We start from the raw sequence: 20,312 nt of genomic DNA on the forward strand, positions 1-20,312 counted from the left end.
GTAAACATGCTAAACAAACGTAAACGAACGAAAATCTTTGTGTTCGTGTTCGTACGTTTAGAAATAAGGTGTGTTCGTGTTCGTTTATGTTCGTTCGTAAACATGCTAAACAAACATAAACGAACAAAAATCTTTGTGTTCGTGTTCGTTTGTTTAGAAATAAGGTGTGTTCGTGTTCGTTTATGTTCATTCGTAAACATGCTAAACAAACGTAAACGAACGGGCTAAACGAACATAAACGAACATAAATAAATATTATTTGAATTCAAAGTAAATAAATAAAAGATAATATATTAAACTTAATATATAAACGAACATAAACGAACAAATATAAACGAACATAAACGAACGGTAAATGAACGAACGAGACTCTTGTTCATRTTCKTTCGTTTAACTAAACGAACAAAAAAATAGTTCATGTTCGTTCATTTATTAAATAAACGAACTTCCCGCCGAACTGTTCACGAACGGTTCGCTGAACGTTCGATTCGTTTACAGCCCTATCGGTACTATAAAAACCATATTTTTTATAATTATTTTTAAATGTATATTATACTATATTAATTATATGGTACCACCGTTTGAAAATTTTTCTGGATCCGTCCCTGCATACATACATACATACATACATACATACATACATACATACATACATATAGGAACAAATCATTTAAGAACCCGTAAAAATGTGCACATTGTGAATATACTATATGTGAAATAAAACAAATATGCATTAATCACCGTCCTAAATTCAAGCCATAGATATAGGGCTTTATTTATTTATGTCATTATATGGTATATATGTATATGACCAAGACAAAAAGATATGGCAAACTAGATTGTTTGAACTTGTCAACTGATATTAATTAGTTGAATCCTGAATGCCATTTACATTGATACAAGTTCTAAGGTTTCCCATTGCCTAATAAAATCCAAATATCGTCACATTTGTTGAACCTTCTGGATCACCAAGCCTCCTCATTTTTGTCTCATTACGATATTTATAGTCATACAAATATATTATCTCTAAAATTTCTGCAATTTAAAACCATATATATCACATTATACATTTCCCCACTTGTCTTAAAAATGCAACTTGGTTGAAGATATAATCTTTATAAGTTTCTTTAATTTATAATCAGACATAAAATAACAATTACATGAACTTTAATGACAATGGGAAAAACTAATTGGATTAATTGGTCTTTAAAAAAATATATTCATATTAATTTCAACTATAAAAAATGCTTCTTTAAATTTCAAAACTCACCTACGAGTATGTTTTGGAAGTATTATATCTAAGACACGATTGGTTTCTTCTGTTTCTTCTGGTTGTATAAATACAAGAGTGGACATGGCTGAATTGGGGCATCACAAGCAGCACAGTTAGAGAGAATAGTTGCACAGAAATGGTGAGGGCACCATATTTGGACAAAAATGGAGTAAGAAAAGGTGCATGGAGCGAAAATGAAGATAACATGTTGAGAGCGTACATCGAAGAACATGGCCATAAGAATTGGCGCAAACTTCCCAAGTTAGCCGGTTTGAAACCTTCTTTTCTTTAGTCGCTATGAATTCTTTTCTCACGACATTTTCGTTAATTTGTTGTTTATTTCGATGATTAGGGTTATCAAGATGCGGCAAAAGTTGCAGGCTTAGATGGATGAATTATCTTCGTCCGAATATAAAAAGGGGAAATTACACTGATGAAGAAGAAGAAATCATAATCAACTCACTCAACATTCTTGGTAACAAGTATGTCCTGATTAACGACTATTATGGTCGGGAGAAGTTGTATATATGTTTGACTTTTCTCTCTCTCTCTCTCTCTCTCTCTCTCTCTCTCTCTCTATATATATATATATATATATATACACACACAAACACACACACTCAAGTTCTGAACCATCTCTTAGACATTAAAGGGTTCTGTTATTTGCAGATGGGCAACTATAGCTGCAAAATTACCTGGACGAAGTGACAATGAGATCAAGAACTATTGGCACACGCATTTGAGGAAACGCAGTAAACAACGTAGTACGGTTTCACATTCAGAAACTGAAATCGTACAAAATCCAAAATGCAGTAAAGAAAAAGGTGTCCCACAAGTTTCTGAAAAAGAATATAGAGACGAAGTGGAAATCTTAACTGCAGTTCTATGTTCAGATTCATCATCTAATGCTAACAACCAACAATCATCATCAAACAGCTTGGAACATATGGCTTCAAATGGCTGCTCATCACAACCGCCAAATGGAGATCCAGTCGGAGATTTTTGGAGTATGGAAGATGATTTTTTTATGGCACTGATGGATTCTACAAACAAATTTGTCTCTTCATCTTATGGTCATGATGTTATCCTGATAGATGACGTTTTATGGCCAACGATGGATTTTTGTGGTTTATGATACCCATGTGATGAGATGACTTCAGTCTATCATGTAAATCATACAAAAAAAAACCCTTGTTTTGTGGGTTTTTTCTTTTGTTTTCTGTAATTACTAAAATCTGGAAAAGACAGGAGAGATAACTTGGTTAATAAAACTTGAAGTCTTTTATGCACGGAATCTTGTCAAGTATTTGTTAAGAGAAATCGCGTAATTGATCTGGGATTGCATTTTTATCCACGCTCTATGGTGTGCTAGATTAATGCTCAAATCCCCTTTTATTCTATGCGAGTAATGGCACATGACATATGGTCACATAGACTAGGGTGTGTGGCGTAACGTGAAGTGTGGTTTAAAGGGTTTCATTAGATATGTCTTATTGGCTCCTTAACTCAAATCGCAGTTACCTTTTCGAAATAAAAAATAGAAAGCTTATAGAATAGAGACTTTGCTTGGCTGATTTTGAACATTTTAGATCTTCTAAGTACGTTGTAAGCTCCCCGTGATTATAATACAATCATTATCTCTCTCCCTATGGAAGTACACTATCTTCCAGATAGTGGAACCACATTAAATCTCGTTGTTTCCATTTCTGTGCCATCTCGTAATTGGATTGTTCATGATTGTTTGCATTTTTTTTTAACATTGTTCATTATTACTTGTGATTAGATATTGTTTGCATCATCTAGATCTAGTTTATCCACATTCGTTGTTTATGTTCGATTCATACTTGGATTTCACTTGTTTGTTTGAGACATTGGAATCATTTCCATTGTGTTATTTGTGAATTCCGACCCTACAATTGCTATTAGAGCTTGTTGATCTAGATTCTTAGTAATGTTGTTAGCATTGTACACCAAGTGTTTGACCTGATCAAGCAGATAACCGTCTTTTCAATGCCAATCTGCCTATAGTCTATTATAAAGGTTCCATAACATGTCGGGAGCTGGTATTACAATTCAAATCTCTAATGGAGAGCAAAATTTGGGAAATGTCACTCGACCATGAAAGAAGCACTTAAAAAGAATGATGTTCATTCAGTGATATATTTGAAGGGTGTTTCAGGATATTCAAAACGTCAAGTACATACCCATAAGCACAAGTTCTTTGATTTTGGTTGGACAATTGTTGAAGCTTAGCTATAAGATTCGAATTTAAGATGGGATCTTGCGTCTCCCCTAAATGCTACTCATTTATGGCATCTAATATTGGTCACACTTCAAAGAAAAACTTTGAGGTTCTTGGCAAGTATAAACTTACCGGGGTCGACAAACCCGCGAGCCTAGATTTCTATATAGAGTATGGAAAAGGCAATCTAACTTGACTCGCATCTGGGGTTGGAAAACACAACCTCAGATGTATTATTGGTTATATTCACATAGACATTTGTGTTGAAATTGAAGTCGAATCACTAAAAACATGGTTAGCACATGTTGAGGTCAAGATGGACAAAAAATTGAAGGTGATACAATATAACAATGGTGGTTAATACACCATCGATGACTTCAAAGACTTATGTTTGAAGGAAGATTTTCATCATCAATTTATGACATGTCGCAATTCTTGTCGAACGGAACCGTTAAACGAACGAATGTGAATTTGATAGGAAAAAGGCTTGATCAATGTTATCAACAATGGTTTTCCCAAGACATTCTGAGTCGAAGCACTTAGCACCGTAGTGCACATTATCAACTAGTTACCCTCTTAGACAATTGAAGGGAAATTATGAAAGAAGTTTGGAGGGGAAAATGAAGCATTTGATGGAAATACATATGTGTATATGGTTATCAGGTTTATGTGTATCTTACAAGACAAGATAAGTTGGATACGAGAACCATCAAAGGATCACTTTTCGACTATACATATGGAATTAAGGGTTACCAAATCTAGAATCTGATCAACCAAAAAGGGATACATACCTGACATGTTACTTTTGATCAATCAGTCTTTTTGAAATATTACCAAGTTCAGCAGCTTGTGGTTTAGCCAGGGCATTTATAACACGACCCAAATAGGCCTCACTCACTGGTATCTGAGCAATTCTTCATGTTGCTTTTACAAAACTCCCTTCGTTACTGAGCTAGGAGTTATCTCGAAAGAAGCTTCAACAAACGATCGATACAATATTACTGTTAGTTCATTTGTTCCCATGGCATCCGCTCGTGTTCTTTCTTAGGGCTCAAAATCTAAAAGTGATGCCAATGACCAACATATATTAATCCTATTTTGGTTAACACAAATTTGTATTAATGGTAAATATTATCAAATCTATAGGCAGTGGCTATAAAACGTATTTTATTTCTATGCTTTGAGGAACAAACATTATTTGGGAAGAAATCGAAGTCGAAATTGAGAGTAGGTTTAGATAAGAATTCTAGTTGATGTAGTCGATGATTTTGATTGCATTGAAACCACAAAATTTAACATAAGGTTTATATGATAATCTGAAATAATAAAGGTTGCATTTTTAAGTATCTAGTGAATTAAAACATGCAAAACACATTGACCAAACTAGAATTCCGTAAGTAGCTTTTATACATGCCTCGGTTATGGGGTCTTATACATAGCGGAATTAAACACAACCTAACTAGGTTCATATGGAACTGGGTAGTTCGGTTTATAAAAGTTGAACCTTTTACAAGCAGGACCCTTTGATGTAGAGTTGAATCCAAAATCCACTAAATGGTTTAACCCCTGGTGCCATCGTGGTATCCATGTGAACACGTTGAATCCAATAATCTTCAAACAATTGGTGAGGAAATCTTTTATGTTTAAGTGCTAGCATGAGACATGGTATGTGTCATTCTCGTTAAATCCAATATTTTCTTTCTGATATCCGCACGGATTTAATAAATAATGAATCCCGATGTCACTTATCATCTGCCTAAGCAAGCATGTATTTCTTCAATCTAATTCCAACAAGGGCCTAGAGGCACCGGGACAAATCATAGGTTTAGTATCACACACCCATGACTAGCATCAAATTGTACCGACTTAATTACCATAGTATACTTAAATAACATCAAGTCAAATGATGTTATTATACTATGATCATATGAAAAGCATTTATGACACTTGTATGGCATCCCATGAGGAGGGGTATTTTGGGCATTTTCCATTTTTATATTATTTTTCTTTAAAAAAACAAGAAATTGATATATTTATATAAGAAATTGATATATTTATATAAAGTTTTATATAAAAAAATTGGATACATTTTTGATAAAAAAAAAAAATTCATAATTTTCATCATATGTCACCTATAATATCTATAATTAATTCATATGTTTTTCTTGAAAGAAACTATATTATATATTAAAATTAAACTTAAATTATAATAATTAATTAATTTAATAAACTTCAAGTATAATAAAACTAATAATTTTATTTTATTTTCTAGACTTAATTACAGATTTGGTCCTTATAGTTTATGTGGTTTACGAAATTGATCCTTCGAGTAAAGACAAAAAAAAAAGGATGAAAGTGTCATCGATCAAGGTTAACAAAGGAATTGTATGACCATTAGAGGAAGGGACCGATCCGTTACAAATCGACATACGACGAGTTCTAATATGTAATAAATGAAGTACATAGACCATTTTCATAAAAACCACCAAACTATAGGGACTACTTTATTTTTGGGTTGTTAAAAGGATGGACAGATTACATTTATTTTTGGGTTGTTAAAAGAATGGACAGATCGGTTACATTTATTTCTGAGTTGTTATAGCATCTGTAACGGACTCCTTACATCTATATTTCAATTAATATGAGTTAAAATAAAATAAAAAACTCTAATACACAACTGATATTGACTACGTATTTTATAATTAATCATACATAGAACTAAGAAAACACGTATTTCGATCTGAATATGTTCCAACGTTTAACAAATTCATATGGTATATTGGTTTTTAATTTCATGGAAATCGCTAAGGACAATAGTCTCGAACTTCGTTGATATACAATCGAAAGTCGAAAACCCATAATTGAAAGAAAAATAACGATGAAATTAAATCGTTAACTTTCTAATTTAATAAGAAAAAGAGCTAAATGTAAATCCGGTCTTGTAGTTTACATAAATTAACTAGTAAAGTCCCTGCGGAGACTTTTTAACGAAGTACGTTCTTATAGTTTCGTTTTTATAACGAATATGTGGTCCCTCCTAATAACGCCGTCAATTAAAATACCGTAGAAAATGACCCTTAATTTTGTTAACGGATTCAGTCTCTTCATCTACTTTCATTTTTATAATAAATTTGGTACTTTTTTTAATCAAGTTTTATTGATTAGAGAGAAAGCCAAATTCGTTATACAAATGAAGTTGATGAAGAGACCGAATCCGTTATAAAAAAAGAAAAAATAAATCCATTATCAACATAAAATTACCAAAATGTCCCTGGTTAAAAAAAAGGACCTTATCCATTAATTTAAATAAACTAGATGACAAAATTTTACGCCATCGTGACGATATAGAAGTGACGCAACTGGGGCCACCTTTTTATTTATACTACTAAAAAAACGTTTTAATTAAATATTATTATCAAGAAAATTAATATTATATTAAAGTTGTCAAATATATATATTATAAAAAGACTTTTCTGTGAAAATTTAGAAGAATATATATTAAAATTAGTTTCATATATATTTTTATATAATACTTCTACTTTGATATATTTTCATATCTCAAATTTTAACCAAAAAAAAAAAAAGAATTTAACGATGTTAAATTCGATAGTGTCAATGGATTCAGCTGTAGTTTGAAAGGTTAACTTATTTAAGAATTTTCAAATTTATGCTTATTTTTTAGGGGTGGTAAAAAATGACTCAATTTGCTAACTTATTCTGTACCCAATCTACAATTAGGAGATTGGGTTGAGATTTTCAATCCATTTAAATAAATGGGTCAACCTGCCTAACTCATTTAAATAAATGAGTTGGGTTGGGTTGAATTTTTTGACCCGTTTTCAAATTATTTAAAATATTATATAATTTTATTTTATTCTTAATTTTATATCTAGTATTCTAATTTTTAATTTTTGTTTTATTCTTAATTAAAAATCCTACCGTCGTGAGATGAAACTCCAAATTCCAATCGCCTCCATTACTCTTAATCATCATGAAACTCTAAAAAAACTCTTTAGTCCATTACTTTATTATCGCCTCCAAAGTCCAATCCAACTTATTTTGAATAATATATTTGTTGTTGTTGTGTTTTATTCAAACTTTGAACAATTTGTTTGTATTTGTGGTTATGTTTTATTCAAAAAATAAATAAATAGTCTAGTCTTTTTTTATTTAAAGTTTTAAAATTAAATAGGTCAACCCAAGTTCAACCCATTTATTTAACAGGTCGGGTTAAAAAAATCGTAAACATGTCAATCCGCTGTCAATCCATTTAGGTAACAGGTTGGATTGGGTTGAAAAATCTCAACCCATTTAATTAAATGGGTTGGGTTGGGTTGGGTTGAGATTTTCAACCTATTTAATAAATGGTTTGAACTCGGACCCGACCCAACTTGACCCATTGTCACCCCTATTATTTTTAACTGCCCGAAGCATTTCGTTGCTTGCTACGTCCTTCATCGTTTCTGGGTGTCTTAGGTATCCACCGTAAATCTTTCCTCGTAAATAAAGTTATTTTCCGGTTCTGAAATGTAGCATTTAATGTTATATTATAAAATGTTTGTGTAAATTAACTCTATTGATTAATTTCTAAGAGTATTTTTTCTAAAAAATTTCACAAAGAAGTATTGTAAAAGAATTTTTTTTTTTTTTATAGGGAGGGGGGAGACCCCTCCAGATCAAGGCAAAACACTAAACACAAAACAACAAACACGCTAAACATTTTTATGACATTAGTTGAAAATTTGAAACATTTTCAAATAATGTCATAAAAAATTAATAAGACATTTTATTTCAAAAGTGTTATAAAAACCTTATTAAGACGCACAAGAACGCTCAATATACTTACCAAAACGCTCATATGAAATGCATTTGTTTGATTATATAAACTTTAAGTCTGGTAAATTAAACAGTCTATTAGAACATTTATGCAACATTTGGTTTGATACAATCTGAAGGAATTGGAATAGTCAATTTCATCGACCAAATTCTATTCACGCATCCGGTATATTCCATGGGGGAGTTTAGTTTGATGGAATGGTTTTGAGATATTTGGATTCCGTGGAAAAGTTTGGAAATTTGAAGGATTTGAAATCTTTAGCGTGTTTAGATGTGAGATGGTATTTGGTACATGTTGTTTGATCTTAACACATGAGACTCGGTAACTGCTACTGGGATTAAGGGACTTACACAACAGAAGCACGTGTGCGTGTAGGATTGTGACGGTCCGTTCAAGGGGCGGGGGGCGCGGATAACTATAACCAATGAATGTGTTTTGTGTGGTTCTACTGACGATATTGATTATGATCCTAGCAGAGCATGTATTTTTGTAAAAGCGACTGTTTGTGGATAGTTTCCTTAGGGGATGTAGTTGCTTATATTATTTGTTACTTGATGTAATTGCTTCATATCAAAGTGATTTTTATTGGATTATCTCACTGACAGGAATCCTCACTAGACCATATGATCTAACCCTCATTTTATTTTCAAAATTATGCATTTCAGGGCTGAACCTTGTTGCATTAAATTGTGAAAAATGCTGATGGCAGTAAATTCATTTAAAATTTTTTGTAAATTAAGAACAATGTATTGATTTTGGTTTAGTGTTTGGATACGATTTGGGGTTTCTTTCATCCTTCGAATCTCGTTTTTTTCCCTGTTTTGGTGTTGATTTCCTATCGATTCTTGCAACATATGTTGAAGCAGCCGTTGATTTTCTTTCTCAAAATTGTGTTGGATTTCTCATGGGATGAAATAACATATTGATGAAAATTATGTTTAATTTCATGAGATGAAATAACATATAGACATAAAATTGTGTTTGAATTTCATGAGGTGAAATAACATATTTATAAAAATCGTGGCTTATTTCATGAGATGATAAGCATGGTCAGTATTAGGGGTGCTCATGGGTTGGGTTGATCGGGTTGAAAACATTTGAACAACCCAACCCAATGCTTATGGTTTGAAGAACCTTAACCCAACTCAACCCAACCCGTACAGGTTGATCGGGTTAGTCGGGTTAATATTTTGGTACATTAAACTATTTTTCTAACCTTGAATATGTTATTTCTCTACTCATATTTCTTTTTCATCATCAACCATTTGATACAACTTATCCATATTTCTTATGTATATCACATTCTGTTAATTTTCTCAATTTACATATATATGTTCACAGTTACTGAACATATATAGAAATGAGTTATATAGAGATGTGAATAGATTGAAAATATGTGTATATGAAAAGCATACACGATACTGTAATTGTATAATGTATATATTAATAGAAATTCAACAATCATATTGAATCCAAGAAATAAAAAAATATCAGGTTTGTCGGGTTGAGTTGGGTTCAAATAATAGTATCCCAATATCAACCCAATACCTACGGTTTGACAATTTTACAACTCGATTAGACATCGGGTGGCTTCAGGTTGGGTTATTTCACATTGGATTGGGTTGGGTTGATCAGATTGAACAAGTTAATCGAGTTTTTGAGCACCCCTAGTCAGTATGTGTTTCGTCAAGTGAATCTCCGTGATCAAAATGACAATTATACCCTTTTTATAATCAAAAACAAGTTTCAAAACCAAATTAGGGATTAAATCAGTTCTCACGGTTCTGGATATCTTGTCGGTCCTCACATGTTTTATTCCGTATAGATAAACATACAACGTATGTGTTTTTATGGGATATGTCATGTGTCATGGGCTCCACCCCTTTGGTTTACATGTAAAGTGAGTAGAGCGAATGCAGCTATAACGACATTTATGGGCCTTATTTGAGACCCCATCCCATGCCTCTCCTTTTTCATGTGACTCGTAACACTTATTGTTTATATCCAAAATTTTGACCCTAATTTTATTATATAGTCATTCATATCCCAATTAATATTTATCAAGTTTTATGTGTGCTGCTTTTCGGCCTCTTCAATGAATGAATTTATGGTCTCTTATTATTTGCATCAAATTAAAACTAAATTGCATTTATTATTGTTAGAGCATGGTATATTTGGAATATATATATATATATACATACATATATATATATATGAACGTAATTAAATGAGAACTGTTTTGTTTGTGCTAACATTGAAATCTAATTTCAATCACATATTAAAAGTTAAATTAAAAATTTAATTTTAACTTAAAATATTAATTAAAGACATTTTAGGGATCTTATGTGAACACAAGATACACATTGTGATACCTACAAACGATATTCATTATGATACTCAAATATATACAAACAAGATGCATAATGTGATACCCTTTGTAAAACAATAAAAATAACGAAAGTGTCCACTATAATAAATTTCATAAAACAAAGAAAATACATGTAAACAAAATACACATACACACACACACATATATATATATATATATATATATATATATATGGGCCTAATTAAATTAAAATTGTTTTGTTTGTGGTAACTTTGAGATTCAATCTCAATCACAAATTAAAGGTTAAATTAGAAAATCAATAGTTTTGATAATTTTAACTTAACATATTAATCAAGGGCGTTTTAGGGATTTTATAAATATTCTCTCTCATTTCTCCTATTTCCTCCCTTCGACAAATCTTATTCGGCGAACCTGATTCCGAAACCTTTCGTGAACACAAAATACACACTGTGATACCTACAAACGATATTCACTATGATACCCATATATATATACATACAAGATGTACAATGTTATATTCTTTATAAAGCAATAAAAATAACGAAAATGCACTCTATGAAACATTTCGTAAAACAAAGAAAATACATTATGATATACGTGAAACATTGTGAACGTTATCACTATGATATATTTTGATGCACAAACGTCTTTAAAATACGATGTATATTAAGTAATTGATATACTAGGTAACTAATTTTAATTAAATATTTCATTCCAAAAAATTTAATTAAATATTTTGATTAGTTGTCAAAAGAAGAATTACTATATTACCCTTTTAGCTTATTTAAAAAACATCATTAAATATCTCAAATGAGTGGTTCACATTGGATCTCACGGTTACCACAAACTAATCAATTCCCTCTTGAATGGGCCCATATATACATGTGTATATATATATACACACACACTCGGGATCATGTGAGATCAAGGGTTTTTCGTGAGACCCGTAACACCAATTCTCAAACCCTTGATTAAATCTACAATCTGAACATTAATAATCACAAAATTGTCACGAGACTTCTCAATAATCACAAAATTATCACCGTGCAACTTTAAATCATTAGCTCATTAGTTTATAAAGTTGATCAATGAACATAAATTGGTCTTACGGGTATCACAAAAAACTCTTGGTCTCACGTGAACCCAACCCTATATATATATATATATATATATGTGTGTGTGTGTGTGTGTGTGTGTATTGTATATATATAGGTGGATTATTATGCAAACCTTGACATTTGTACAACCAATACAACTCAATCTCAACCGTCTATTTAATTTGATGAATATGTGATTTAATAAAAGTTTTGATTGTTTCATAATATAAAGTATTGATCATAATTAATGAATTCTAGTCATTTTCCATAAATATTCAAATAATAATAAATGAACATTAATCATTTCCATAAATATCTCAATTAAATAAGTTGTATTGGTTGTACAAATGTGATGGATTGTACTTGAAACATCCGTCCATTTAATTTGATGAATATGTGATTTTATAAAAGTTTTGATTGTTTCCTAATATAAAGTATTAATCTTAATTAATGAATCATATTCATCTTCCATAAATATTCAAATCATAATAAATAAACTCTCATTATTTCCATAAATATCTCAATTTATTGGGTTGCATTTGTTGTACAAATGTAATAGGTTGCATTTGAAACGAACTATCTCTCTCTCTCTCTATATATATACATACATATATATGTATGTATATATATATATATATGTGTGTGTGTGTAGTCCAACACTTATGGAAATCTATAAATTAAGTTATATATGGACACTCCTAAATATATCTGTTACGAAGGAAAATGAGTTATTGATACTTGTATAGTGTATTAAACAACTGTCGTATTTCTTTACGAAAAGAAAAGGGCACATATGCTTTTATAAGAGCTTTAAAAAATCACGTTTGTAACGATTATTCTCCTTTATAATAAAGCATCCATCAACGTCTATTATACTGAATCCATTTCCTCTATTACAAAACTTCACATCGTAAAAATTTATACCGTAAGCCTTTTCCCCCCTTAAGATCAACTTATCGTTCCACCATCAACAACTCATAAGATTCCGTTCACCACATTAAATATTATTACTATTCTAAAAACTCGTTATGTATAATTATTACAAACGTCTGACTTAATCACATCATAAATTTACACCATCAGCTCTCCATTGACCACTGAGATGCTTGTCGATCAAATCACGTTAGATAGCTATAACGACATGTTTTAATTAATATTTTAGTAGATTTAGACTTGTAACATAACTGACGACTTTTATTGACCAACGTGACGTTTGATTCTCAACACATTTCCAACCACACAACAAGCTCGTAGTCTATCCTAAAAACAATAAGAAGTAGCGTCGTACTTAAATCAAGAGAACTCGTTTTTTTTTAGATCCCGAGTTCCCAAATCGAGACTTGTACCTTGCACATTAAAATGTGTACTTAGTATGCATATATATAGCAACAAATCTAGACCCTAGAATACACAAAAGTGGATGATCCACACCCTACAAAAGAGGCATGGCAATCCATATATACAGTAAAAGAAGGTTTGGTGTTATTTATTGCACCACTTTTACAACTCTACATAAACCAGATCCACCAGTGGTCCAGTTGAACCTGTGGTGCCATTCTTTCTATTTGGAACAGAGATCTTACATGTAGGGTCTTCTTTTGGGACCATCTTGGATTTGGATCCTTCCGATTCGAATCACACGCTCGTTGACACATCCAACATCGTTTCACGAGTAACATAGATTATTCCGAGCCTCGAGCGTCGTTTACACAAACATTACAAAAAGTAGGCCTGGTATGTATATATGACATCCAATCGTTGTAATCGAGAACTTCATGGGCTTTTAAGTTTATAGGAATGACAATTTGTCCCGTTATAATAAGCTGTTAGGATGAAGTCGTGCTACGTAACAAGTTTTATTCTTAGTTGATACGACGAAGTTAAGAAGTAAATCATATTAGTCGTTTTAGGGTTTGTTCTTGAAATGTTTTCATAGAACATTAACAGGACGGTTTACTTCTTGAAGGTTGCTCAACGCTATGCGAGCCGACTAATCCTAGGGCGACCACCTTCTTTGCAGACAGTCCGAAGTCACCGCATTTGAATCTCCTTGGCCACAAGGGGATTTTTATTCCTCCTTGTATTTGAACATGTGACCTACTGATTCTTTTGACCATTGGAGCCAAACTCAAACCAATTAGGCACCACCCTTGTAGTTTACTTCTTGATATGTTTTCATAGAACACTAACAGGACGGTAACCACAAGGGTGGTGCCTGATTGGTTTGAGCTTGGCTCCAAAGGTCAAAAGTACCAGGAGGTCTCAAGTTCAAAACCAAGTTGGAATAAAAATCCCCTTTGGGCCTCGGAGGTTCAAATGCGGTGACTCCGAGCTATTTGCAAAACAGGTAGTCGCCCTGGGATTAGTCGGCTTGCATAGCAGGTTGGATATCCATGTTAATCAAAAAAAAAAAAAAAAACAGGACGGTTTACTTCTTGAAGGTTGTTGAACTAATAAGGATATAACTTGTGAGGTCGTATAACTTTACCCTAACATTTTTTTTGTAATTTCCTCGAATAAGTTTCACGCAAGTTGCTGGTTCTGTAAGCACTTCATTAATCAGTATGGTTAATAGAATCTCATAATCTTAAACTAAAACTTGATACAATGATTACTTGCCATCTACTCCTTTGGCTTAACTTGTTCTTCTTTTATTAACCTGGATATTCAACCCGCTATGCGAGCCGACTAATTCCAGGGCGACCACCTGCTTTGCACATAGCCCGAAGTCACCGCATTTGAACCTCCGTGACCACAAAGGGGATTTTTATTCCTCCTTGGATTTGAACCTGAGACCTTTTGGTACTTTTGACATATGAAGTCAAGCTCAAACCAATCAGACACCACCTTATGGTTTAGTATATTATTATTATTACTACCATAAAACAACACCAAATGGTAATGATGGATACCACATTAAACTTGTGTGGCATTATATGACAATAATGTTCACATGGTGGGAAATTATATGGTAACAACACAAAGGTCTAGTCTTCAAATTAATACCCTAAACTTTTGAGTTTGAATATTTGACTTGGGACATTTGACCATATTCAATTTTATGTATAGTACAACCATTTTGATATTATTAATAAAACAAAAAATAATTTAAATATAATTTTCTCAGGATATACAGTGATAATTCGATAGGTTATAGCTGTAAGATCATGGACTCAATAAGAGAGTTTGTCTTGTAAATTTGGTCTATGTTTAAATAATAGAACGTTCTATCAAACATTGAAGTTTCACAAACAACCACATGGTATGTACCAGTGCCATATCTGCCAGGTTCATTAGTTTCTATAAACAAAACAGAAAAACAGTATAATCTACGTCTTTTTTATATATAGAACCTAAAAGATTTAGGTTAACAAACTCGTGTATATATATATATATATAGGGATGGGTTCACATGAGCCCAAGGGTTTTTCTTGAGACTCGTAAGACCAATTTATGTTCATTAATCAACTTTATAAACTAATGATCTAATGGTCTAACGTTGCATGGTGACAATTTTGTGATTACTGAGAAGTCTCGTGGCAATTTTGTGATTATGAATGTTCAGATTGTATATCTAATCCAATGGTTGAAAATTGGTCTTACGGATCTCATTAAAAACCCTTGGTCTCACATGATCCCAAGTCTTTATATATATATATATATATGTGTGTGTGTGTGTATCTTTTCCGATTATAAATTTCTTTTTAGAACCAAAGAAAGTTATTTAGATGACGCAAAAGCATAGTTTTAAGCAATCTTGAGCTCGTATCATAATGATCGTTATAACAAAAATTAAAGTATCATTACTAGCTAAGATTGAATCTAAAAGACACTTCATTTTCGATTTACATATTTAATATTCAGTATGCTTATAACCATACTCATTATGATCAATGAATAAAATAACGATTTAGGGTTTAAAACACCTACTATGATTTGTTCATTAACATAATCAATCAATAATTATAGTTTCTTGATCATCGTTCAATAACTTTTGATTAGACTGAATTCCAATTATGAATCATAACATCAGTGGGTGTTATAACAGTTAGATTTTCAAATGATTTTATTCGTCTTCAATTTGCTAATACTACTACTTCAAAATATATAGTCTGTGATTACATAACGATGTTGGTACTTAACTAATTTTGTACACAACGCAAATTGTGATAGTATTGAATTGAAGTTTCGCATCTAAAACTGATCAATTTTCTTCATTTTCGTTAATTTACTGTATTTTTCACTCAATTTTGCTTGCTTTTGATATCGAAAAGATGATCAAACATCTATTCAGTTATCAATAGTATCATGTCGTCTTACAAAACAAAGTTGGTCAAATCATTTAATTTTGATTAAACACTATAATAAATGAGTAAAAATCATTAAAAATAAAACGTAACAACCAAACAAATACAAATTTAATCCCCCATCCCCATCAACTATCACCAAATTAGTTCAAACAACATTAATATATATATATATATATATATATATCTATATTATTCGTAATTAAGGTTTGAAAAATATGTATATATATTTAATACTAATTTTAAAATTAAAAGAAATTATTATGTAATTACCTGATTGAACATTTATGTTATTATACTTGTTATATTAATACAAATAATTATCGTTTATATGATATTAATATAACGATTTAACGGGTATAAAACCAACAAGCACGATTTGTTTGCGTTATTTTTGGTATTTGTAAAACTTATTAAATATTATTCATTATAACAAATTAGTATTTATTTATATTTAAAGGAATTAATGATGATTAATTTATAACAACAAAATATAATAAAAGATAAACACAAGGGTGATGCTTGATTGGTTTGAGCTTAACTTTAAAGATCAAAAGTGTTTAGAGATCCCAGATTCAAATCCAAGAAGAAACAAAAATCCCTTTGTGACCACAAAGATTCAAATACGATGACTCGCATAACGGGTTGGATATCCAGATTAATAAAAAATAATAATAATAAAAGAAGGTAAAGGATTTTTTGTATTGTCAACATAAACAAAATTAAAAAAAAAAAAGCAATTTATGTTCTTTTTGTTTTTATTTATTATCCTAATTCTCTCTCACTCTTCTTCTCTTTTCCCTTTTTTCTTTAATGGCACAGAGATTTTTCCACTTTTTTTCCCTCCCATTCCCCATTCTTTTTTCCTTTCTTCTATGCACACAGCTAAGCCAAACTGAGCTTTGTGTCACTCTCCAAGAAACCAATGGCATCTCTCTCTCTCTTTCTCTCTCTAGAAATTGGAACTAAGAAAGCTGAAAAGGGCTTTTGCTAAAAGTGCTTATCTTCAACCTCTTTAATCCTTTCTTTTCTTCTGCAGATGGAGCTGTTTTGTTGTGAGTATCCTCTGAGCTTGAGTAGTCCAAATCGAGAACATTAATGGGGGTTTTGCAGCTCAGCATTGATTCATAACCATCCAACACAAGCTCTTGAATCTCACTGTAACACTTTGAGAAATCATCCTGCAGAAAACAAATCATGCAAACAAATGTTGACATCAACCGTCTTTTCACGTTCTTTTGATGTGGAAATGATGAGTTTTATGAATTGGGTTTCGGTTAATTACCTCGTTTACGTACGAACAACTTGAAATTGAGTTCTTAAAGAATGGGAATTGTAATGGGTAGAGTTCATGAGAAGCACATAGGAGAGCAGAAGCTGCAACAATTGATGGCTTGAACTCTAACAGCTTTGATTCTGCATTTATGCAAACACATTTCAAGAACATCGATTAATCCAAGATAGTCTCGAAATGGGTTACGATAAAGATTCATTGAATTTGTATACCAATCTGAGCTTTGTAGATGATTTCTGTGGCTCTATCTTTAAGAACTTGATGATGATGATGATCAGCGTCATCGGAATGGAGGGATGTCGCTTTGAGCTTGAAGAAAGAAACGAAGAATCTGATGAAAGCAAAAGGAGTAATCGAGCGCATTCGCCATTGTAGAGCACCAAGTACCAGAAACTCCATCCTCTCCACCATCCGAAAATCAAACATCAATTCACCATCTTTCTGCAAATCCAGAAAATAAGTCATGGAAAAGCTTAAACCCCATAAGAAAAATTAAATGAAACCTTGGAAAAGATTAGAACGATAATCAATCAAATCACCTGAACGTCAGATAGTCCAGAATCTGCTCCTATCATCTTGAACGCTAACGAAACACAAGAAACTGCAACTAGCTTCAAGATCCATGGCTTCTCACCCTACAAAACATCTGCATTAAAAAACCAGCGACACCAAAAAATCTTATCTAACGAAAAAGTCAAACGTTTCATAAATGTGGAGATCGAAGTAATCATCACCGGAATGGAGTGGGAGGCAAGGAAACGATGGAGGTAATTGATGGCAAGGTAGGAGACGAATGGATGATGGAGTTTCTGGGAGAAACTGGAGATGAAGGAGATGATTTGTCGACGGATATCATGATCGGAGTCAAGATCTGAGTTGGACAACGGCAGGTGATCGGATTCCATGGCGAAAAGGGAGTGTTGAAGGTCTTTAGTGAATGGGTTTTCGAGGTCGAACTCCATTGATGAATGGTGGAGGAAGACGAAGAGGTTGAAAGAGAGACGAGTTCGATGACAAGCAGAAGAAAACTAGAGATTATTGTCCCATCTTAAAAGAAGGTGCAGAGAGAGACTTCAACTTCACTCCTCTCTCTTTGTTTTTATTTGTTATATTATCCCCTTTCTATAAAAATTACAAAAACCGTATTTATTCTAATTATAAATTAATAAATAATTAAATATAATTTTCCAAATATTAAATATTTCAACAAATTGTATTTATTGTTGTGTTATAATGAAATTAGTGTTCTCATTTGAAATAAATGCAATATTTAATTTAATAACAAAATTACTAAGAATGAAATATCTAAATTATTATATTTGTAATTAAAAAAGAAAAATGCTTGAGTTTTGACCAAAATATTAATAAAGGTGAATTACATTCTTGGTCCCTCGTGAATAGCTGTTTTCTGGTTTTCGTCCCTCGAAATGATAAAGTACACTTTCAAATATCGTGTTTCGGATCTGATTGACGTCTTCGAAAAAGCTACCATTACAGATGTGAGATGTCATGTGCTCCTTACATGAAGGGCATTATGGTCTTTTTACTTTTATTTATTATTTTTCTTTTAAAATAAATAAGGAAACAAAGATTTGTATAATATCTGAAAATAGAAACACTAATCTTTGTCTTCCATCTTGAAGACAAAGATTAAGAACGGTAGACGGAGATCGATGGTTTTTATTTCAACAATCATCCCTGGATTTGAAGACGAAGGTGGCGTGAAACTCCGGGAATACCCTTCTTTCATCCAGGTTTGAAGACGACGGTGCCCTTCCCGACTTCTCTTCCTCAAACGTTGATGAACTCGAAACTTAAATTCAAGTTTGCCAACATAGACGAAATCACGAAATTGAAGTACAAATTTATTTAGGATTTTGAAGTCGATATCCAAATCTGTTTAGGATTTTGAGTGTCCGTTTAATTTTTTTTGGGGTTTCCATTTTTTTATTTTATAGATTCGACTTACGATTTTTATTTTTGATTTTAGAGATTTAGTTCAGAGGTGTGATTTTTTGTTGTATCACAAATATCATTAATTAATAGATTTTTTTTTATTATTGAAAAATCCACTGTTGCTCTTAAAATATTATTTATGTTTATTACTGGATTTGTTTTAGATTTAGGATTTTAATATTGTTATTGGATTTGTGTTTAATAATGGTTGAGGATGACCGAAAGAAGGTGATGGTGGTGGTAGTGGGTGGTTGCCTGTAATGGGTATGAACGTTCTTAAGTAAAGGATTGTTTGACAGTTGCTGAATGGTTTAGTATATAATGATTAATTAGTCAAAATGATTAAAAAAAAACTATCATAATATAGTGCAAAATGAAATATAATTGTTTGATAATTGTTTACAATGAATAGGGTGTTGAATGGTTAAGACACACATGATACAAAATCATTCAGAGGATTTTAGAACCATTAAAAGACAAACTTTTTTTTTTTCTAAACAATATTTACCTCTTAACGATTTAGATGTTGCCTTTTAATGAAACTATTAAGAGGTAAACAAACAACTACTAAATGTTCTTAATTGATTGTTGAAAAAAAAGATAAGAGGAAGAAGAATGGTAAGAAGACAAATATACCCCTCGCATGAAGGGCACATGGCTGACTTACCGAGTCCAACTCTAATGGTGTTAGTGAGAAGGACTGATTTGGGTTCTGAAACACGATTTTTGAACCACCGGTGTACTTTATGAGTTCAAGGGATGAAAATCAAGAAACAAGAATTTACAAGGACCAAACATGTAATTCACTTATTTTAATAAAATATAGTTGATGTTTAGTAACAACGTGACAAATTTGGTTGTTGAAAGCATTAGAATTTATGAACTTCGGTTATTAATATTAAAAAATATAATAATATTTTCATTATTAATATTAAAAATATAATATAATTTTCGTT

At 31.8% G+C, this 20,312-nt stretch overlaps 2 protein-coding genes across 3 annotated transcripts; one reads left to right on the top strand and one right to left on the bottom strand.

The window, feature by feature from the left end:
- The first annotated feature begins 1,265 nt into the window (after nucleotides 1-1,265).
- LOC112523106 (transcription factor MYB8-like) lies at nucleotides 1,266-2,521 on the top strand. 2 transcript variants are annotated; one of them, XM_025132550.1, is made up of 3 exons: nucleotides 1,266-1,542; nucleotides 1,626-1,755; nucleotides 1,943-2,521. In XM_025132550.1, the coding sequence occupies exons 1-3, from the start codon at nucleotides 1,410-1,412 to the stop codon at nucleotides 2,406-2,408; spliced, it is 729 nt and encodes a 242-aa protein (XP_024988318.1). In that variant the 5' UTR covers nucleotides 1,266-1,409; the 3' UTR covers nucleotides 2,409-2,521. The 2 variants fall into 2 exon arrangements, with proteins under 2 accessions (XP_024988318.1, XP_024988319.1); XM_025132551.1 differs by having other exon boundaries at nucleotides 1,424-1,534.
- Nucleotides 2,522-16,786: 14,265 nt separating this feature from the next.
- LOC112523265 (putative cyclin-D6-1) lies at nucleotides 16,787-18,438 on the bottom strand. Its single transcript, XM_025132788.1, has 5 exons — nucleotides 18,135-18,438; nucleotides 17,940-18,035; nucleotides 17,613-17,841; nucleotides 17,392-17,522; nucleotides 16,787-17,287 (listed from the first exon to the last, which is right to left on the bottom strand). The coding sequence occupies exons 1-5, from the start codon at nucleotides 18,360-18,362 to the stop codon at nucleotides 17,072-17,074; spliced, it is 900 nt and encodes a 299-aa protein (XP_024988556.1). The 5' UTR covers nucleotides 18,363-18,438; the 3' UTR covers nucleotides 16,787-17,071.
- Between the last annotated feature and the right edge of the window lie 1,874 nt (nucleotides 18,439-20,312).

This window comes from Cynara cardunculus (genome assembly GCF_001531365.2).
Source record: "Cynara cardunculus var. scolymus isolate 2C chromosome LG 12, CcrdV1, whole genome shotgun sequence".
In the NCBI taxonomy this organism is placed as follows: Eukaryota; Viridiplantae; Streptophyta; class Magnoliopsida; order Asterales; family Asteraceae; genus Cynara; species Cynara cardunculus.